The sequence below is a fragment of the Mandrillus leucophaeus genome, unplaced genomic scaffold, assembly GCF_000951045.1.
Source record: "Mandrillus leucophaeus isolate KB7577 unplaced genomic scaffold, Mleu.le_1.0 Scaffold838, whole genome shotgun sequence".
Lineage (NCBI taxonomy): Eukaryota > Metazoa > Chordata > Mammalia > Primates > Cercopithecidae > Mandrillus > Mandrillus leucophaeus.
The window spans coordinates 185,868-192,732 of NW_012109119.1; the positions used below are offsets into that span (position 1 = coordinate 185,868).

At 34.9% G+C, this 6,865-nt stretch overlaps 1 protein-coding gene across 1 annotated transcript in view; it reads right to left on the bottom strand.

Moving 5' to 3' along the window:
- MNAT1 (MNAT CDK-activating kinase assembly factor 1) overlaps positions 1–6,865 on the bottom strand; it is a 184,041-nt gene that overhangs the window by 116,502 nt on the left and 60,674 nt on the right. Inside the window, exons 2-3 of the mRNA XM_011968313.1 lie at positions 5,189–5,341; positions 3,417–3,504 (exon numbers count right to left, since the gene is read on the bottom strand). Coding sequence (XP_011823703.1) covers positions 3,417–3,504; positions 5,189–5,341 — 241 coding nt within the window. The remainder of the gene's footprint in view (positions 1–3,416; positions 3,505–5,188; positions 5,342–6,865) is intronic.

The window sequence follows — 6,865 nt, forward strand, 5'->3', positions numbered from 1 at the left end:
CCCGCCTCGGCCTCCTAAAGTGCTGGGATTACAGGCATGAGCCACCGTGCCCGGCCGAGCACATTTTCATATACCACTCGTATGTCTTCTTTTGGGAAATGTCTATTCAGGTCCTTTGCCCATTTTTTAAATGAAGTATTATCTTGCTACTGAGTTGAGTTCCTTATATATTTTGGAGATTAACCCTTTATCAGATTTCTGGTTTGCAAATATTTTCTCCCACTCTGTAGATTATCTCTTCACTCTTTTGTTTCTTTTGCTGTGAGGAAGTATTTTAGTTTGATATAATCCCATTTGTCTATTTTTGCTTTTGTTGTCTATGGTACTAAGGCCTTCTTAATCCAGCCTGTTTTTCAGGCCTCATTTTTAGTCACCCCTCATGTTTTATCTACCTATAACAGACTACTTGCTCATTCTCCAACATGCCCCACATTTTTCTATCTCGGTGCCTTTTTCTTTTGTTACAAATGTTTTCCTAAGCCCTTTCTATCTGGTTAACTCCTCTTCCTCTTTTAAGATCAAACTCATATGTCATCTCTTCTCTGAACTTCACCAAACCATATCTCTATTTCCCAGTTCTAGGTTAATTGCTTTATCTGTATTCCCATAGCATTTTATAAATGCCTATTTATAAGACTTATCACATTAAATTATAGTTATTAGTTAACATAATTATCTCCCCCTTTAGAGTCTGAGCTTATTGAGGACCAATACCACATATCTCCATCAATAAAGCAGTTCACATAACATAATTTAAAAACTTACTGAATTGAACTGAAGTTCAGAAAATAAACTATAAATCCAAGAGGTTACTTCCCAAAAATCATCAATATCTTTAAATAGAGTAGAACCACTCTTTAATCAACACAATGAGGATTTATAGTTGATTATTTAAATAGGTCTGTTAAAGGAGGGAAACACACACATACACCTGTCTCTCTCTTCAAATACTTTAACTTAAAACATACATAGTAAGTATATAGTCATTCTCTAACTTACTGACATACAGCAAATTCTAGCCTTTAATTAGAGTTTTGCTTCTTCCTTATATAGGCCATAATTGTCATCTATATTGTTCAGTTTCCTTTTTTGTTGTCTGTTTTTTTGGTATTTTGAGACATGGTCATGCTCTGTTGCCTAGGTTGGAGTGCAGTGGCGCAACCATGGTTCACTGTAGCCTTGGACTCCTAGACTTAAGCGATCCACCTCAGCCTCCCAAGTAGCTGGAACTACAGGCGTGTGCCACTACACCCAGCTAATTTTCTAAATTTTGGTAGAGATAGGTCTCATTATGTTGTCCAGGCTGATCTCAAACTCCTGGGCTCAAGCAATCCTCTTGCCTTGGCCTCCCTCACTGTACCTGGCCAATTTCCACTTTTTAAGAAGTGACTTAAAAACCTGAGAAGCAGAATCCTTTAGAGTTTTACAAGTTTTTCCCCAACTTTACACACGATTTAACTTTAAATATTTAAATTACATATAATATTTAAATATGTATTTAATTATGTAACTACAATAACAAGTACAACTGGCATAAGAAGGTTGACAGCATTCACAATGCATTCATTATGCTGTGGTTATCAGTGAGTACATTTTATGGAAGAACTGGGGAATGTCAGTTACTTCAACGAGACAATTAAGTGGAAATTGGTTAAGAGAGTTTTCCGATACTGCAACTGAAGACAGTCCTTCATGAATATACGTAATAGCAGAATCACTTTCAAATTAAATGGTCTGAGCCACAGTTTCTATATTTTGGTAAAGAAAGCATTACATGTTGTATCCCTCTAACATCCAGACTTGCTCTTGCCTATCAATTCTAGTACCAATTATGGGCCCCATATTGTCCATACCTTCAAATTAATTTATCTTGGAGCAAGATATATATATATATTTTTTTTTTTTTTTAATCACAGCTCAGTCAGAACCTTAATCCCAGAATCAAGATCTCCTTGTAGTTCATCCCCTAAACCTATTCCTCACCTTCTCTGTACATCAGTTTCTTTTAGTTATCCTGACTGCCTGCTTAGAATTGTGAACATGTATTCAACTTGTACTGCAGCATCTATAATCTCCTTTTCTTTTATTGCTTGACCAGACTTTTGACTAATCACATTACCTTTAGAATACACGTAAGCTACTTTTCTTCCCAATTGCTATCCAACAGCTTGTCCTATACTTAACATCTATGTAGAGCCAGATTTCTACATACCTTCATACTTGCCCAGTTCTTGTAGATTTCTTTCTGGTTTTTCTTCTCAGTCTACATTCTAACTTTTCCACTTTGCCTTGTCACTCCCAATTCTACCATCTTTTCAGCTAAAATCCATAGTCACTCATGATGCTAAGATAACATACAAAGTGCAATGAGTACGCGCAGAATGGAAAAGCAGTGGCTCTTATGGCACTGAAAGATCCCTGAGAAACCCTAAATTATGTTTTCCATATGTTTTTGCTATGGCATAACAAATGAACTTAGACATATGAGAAAAGTTTCAGGTAACAGTTGAAACAAAAAGATTTTCTGGATTTTCTAGTAAAGAAATTAAAGGAATTAGAATATTTATTATTCTTCAGGAATGTGAATTTTTTAAGTTTACCATGTATTAATCTTCTAAAGAATGATTCATTTATTATAATCTTATTTTTAATAGTAAATATTGAGTACAGTTACCTATCAAGTTTGAAAGAATAAAAATGATTCTTGTTTGATCTTCATAGTCTCATTCTAATTTTCACAGTATATAATCTTTGTGTCATTTCCAAACCCGCACTTAGTAATAATTATTGCAACTTTAAAAAGCAGCATTTTTTTTAAATCAATATATAACAACTTCCAAAGTTTTTAACATCTCTGAAATTTTAAGAAAACTGAAATCATTAGACAAAATCTTCCTTTTGACTAAACACATCAGAAAGAAAAGACACAAAGATTACTCCAACCTCTGATTCAAGAAAAACACTGATTAATAGAATGCCACTTCAACAGTCAACTGCTTCAAAGTACTTTAAGACTACTATATCCACAGAAGCACAAATAATGATAAACATATGGCTTTAGTCACTATAAATATGGTTAATAGGAACCCCATTTTTGAAAAATCGGAATATGCTTTCCTTCATTTAAACTACTCTAACATGTTATCAACATACAGATGTATGTACCCATATAGTCTTCCTCCCCAGCTACAAAGTGTTACTACCTCTATTAAACGTATTTTTCCAGAGACAAAATATTAAATAGGTTCTTTACCTAAGTATGCCTTCAATTTGACAAACACAACTCAAGTGCAAAAGAAAGTAATTAGGTAAATGTTAGCTATCACAACTAAACCTATTAAGAGGTTTTTATGTGAGATGTTCTCCTAAGCATTTAAAAGATAAAAGCACATGGTCTTATAGGCTAGCATACATCAAATTAAAAACATACCAATTTCTTCCACTTCTTCCAGGAAGTCATTGTATTCTCTTAGACTAGGAAAATCTTCTTCCCTTTTATTGTATCTTTAAGAAAACAAAAAAATCTACATATTACATATCATTGCTTTTAATATTATCTAACTGGTTTACTTGTTCTTACCTAATTCATATATGATACAAGGAAAAGAGTTGCTTACTGTGTAAAACATCATTCTCTATTTTTTTATTTTTATTTTTTGAGATGGAGTCTTGCTCTGTCATCCAGGCTGGAATGCAGTGGCACAATCTTGGCTCACTGCTACCTCCACTTCCCTGGTTCAAGCAATTCTCCTGCCTCAGCCTCCCGAGTAGCTGGGATTATTACAGGCACACACCACCACATCCAGTTAATACTTTTTGTATTTCGTAAAGATGGGACTTCACCATGTTGGCCAGGCTGGTCTCAAACTCTGACCTCAAGTGATCCACCCACCTCAGCCTCCCAAAGTGCTGGGATTACAGGCATGAGCCACTGCGCCCAGACTAAAATACTGTTTTCTTGACACCAGGTTTGTAACCAAACCAAAAATGCAATTCTTAAATTCTTATGACTACAGAGAAGTAGGATCAGGAGAAAATGGTACAATATGCAAAATCCTTGTTAAGACTTCAGGGAAAGATAAATTGGGAGCTTGAAAGATTGGGAAATGAGCTTAAGCAAGGCATATCAGCGGAAATTATGGTATTATTTACTTATAAGGGATTCACTGATTTCCAAAACACAAAAAAAAATTGAAGCGACTCCTCCATTTTTATGACATAGTCTAAAAAATGCTAGATCAAGAAAATCTTTAAATATTGTAATGTACCTGGGAAGAATCAGTAAATTGCAAGGAATTAACAATGAAAGATCAAAATCTAAGAGACTACTTTGCAGAAGTTATACAAACAATAAAAGAGCCGCTAGGGGCACTGATAAAGTACCATTGGTTATGTACCTAGAAAGATGCTGCTAAAACACTGATTACCTGGGTTGAAATGTTTACTACCAAAAAGGAAAATAAATATATCAATTATTTCTTATAATAAAAGAATGGATAAAAAGAAACCCAAAACTATTAACAAAGAGTAAAAAGTAAAGCCTAAATTGTACATGAAAAAGACAGATTAATAATATATAGGTATATATACACATATATACACACATATATATACTATGCCCATATGTGTATGTATATATACATAAAAATATACATACCAAAATAAACTACAGCTAATACATGATTTTCTCTAACAGCCTTCAAACCTCAACTTAATGTTACCTCCTCAGCCCACATCTGACATCACTGACCACAGCAACACTGACCACTAACTATATAACACTATTCTCAATCTATAATAAATAACATTTGTTTTGGTTTACCTGTTTTTTGTCTTTTTGCTATCCTGTGCTACTGTACGGTAAGTCTCATGAGGACAGAGTTCATAGCTGTTTTACTCATCACTTTGTAACTACTGCCTAACATGCATAACACAGTGTTTACACATAGTAGGTACTCAATACATGTTTATTAATCAAAAAACAAATACAAATGAATAATGAAGCCATCAATCAAGAGGCTCTTCTTTAACAATGATAAATAATATTACTCAGTTCTCTAAGAACTTAAATGAATTTATACTTATATACCTGCTACTCGTCCATATTTATGAGGAAATAATAATAAATTACTGACATAATTGTTAAAGTCCTCTTTGTTGACTGAATCATTCGAGCAGGAATACTTACATCTTTAGCACTTTTTTCCTGATCTCAACCTCCTTATCAACAGTGGGATCTTCAAAGAGTTGTACTCTGAAGTTGCTCTTTCTAAGTGGAGTACCACACTCAGGACAGTTTCCAGCTCCTCTCACAAACAGTAAATCTACACAACTTTCACAGCTGTAAGGAGAGAAATAAAACATAACATTTAAGCCAAGGTTCAAATCTACAACACATCTGAACAGTTTGCCCCTGTGGGGGAAGGAGAGTGAGACTGGAAAACTAGTCATTGCTATTTAAAATCTTACCAAAAAACTTTCTGGAAAATGTTCATTTTCATTTGGAGCTTACTTTTCAGATATAGGTATCCCAAGTGATACCAGTTTAGTTTTACAGATCAAACAAATTTATAAATTAAAATAAATTGAGTGAGAAACTAGGAAGAAGAGCAGGATAGGGAGAAGTGGAAGAGCATGTAAAAGGCTAGTGTATGGTCACCTCCATCCACAGTCCCAATATCATCCTTAGACCTGGGCACGAACAGCCTCTTCCAGGGGCCTGCACTTTAGAGAGTCCTGTATACCCCAAGCACTAAAACAGATGTTTTTTCTTCCTTTCCTTGTAAGAACATTTTTGAAAGTTCTGTAATCAACTGAGCAAATGACAATTACAAGAAAGAGGTGCCAGCTGAATGAGGCCCCGCTGGCCAGAGGATAAAGAACTCTGAGTGCTCAAGTATGTATGACAGAGAAAATGAACAAAACTTCTGCAATAAGAAATCCTAGAAAGAGTGGCTGCTTATAAAAGCTTTATTCCGTTAAAGTTCGTTGCCCCAAATAAAGCAAACTGAATACCCAGGCAAGCCAGGTTTCCCAGATACCTGCATCCCCTTTTCTGGTAGTGCAACATTAAGAAGGGCTTACAACTTCCTAGAAGACTTGAGTTGAAAAAACAATGAACTGGAGAGGCAAACTTCCCTGTAACCAGATTCCTGGAGACTTGGCGGGATCTGCTAATATACTCTTTTAGATGGGTCTAGGTACCACCACAATCATCCCAGCCCTGCCCCAACAGATCCATACTACCACTCAATCAGGCAGGTTACAAGGATGGATGGGAGGAGAGAGCAGTTCCTTTAGCCTCTGGGTCTTGAGGGTATAGGCTGCTGGCAACCCAAGATGCTGTGTAGGAAATCAGGTTGGGCCAAGGATGTGGCTTGATTTACAACTTTTAAATATTCAAATGTTTTGATAAATATTTAAACATTTGTAGTCCTCCAGGTATAATCTTGCTCAATTCCATATGTGTTAGGGCCACACTGTCCTAATTACTCCTTTTGTTAGCAATATCTGACATCATCTTATTTATTTCTGTGTTCTGTCTCTCAGACAAGGAAGTACAGTATATTTCTTAAGGACAGAATGTTGCCTATCTTGTTCTCTATCCCCAGTGCCTAACACTAATTACTCAATAAATAAACTTCACAGAACAAAAAAAATGAATACAAGACAAAGGGAAAAAGAGAAATTCTAATGAATAGGGAAGAGTTGATTTCTCCTGAGTATGTATTTAACTTACAGAATAAGCTAAATAAGAAGACTAATAAGAAAAATAAGAATTTTTAAGATTATTAGTAAAATACTAACATTGATCTTTATATGTATACATACACACACACACACACATATATATATATATTTTCTT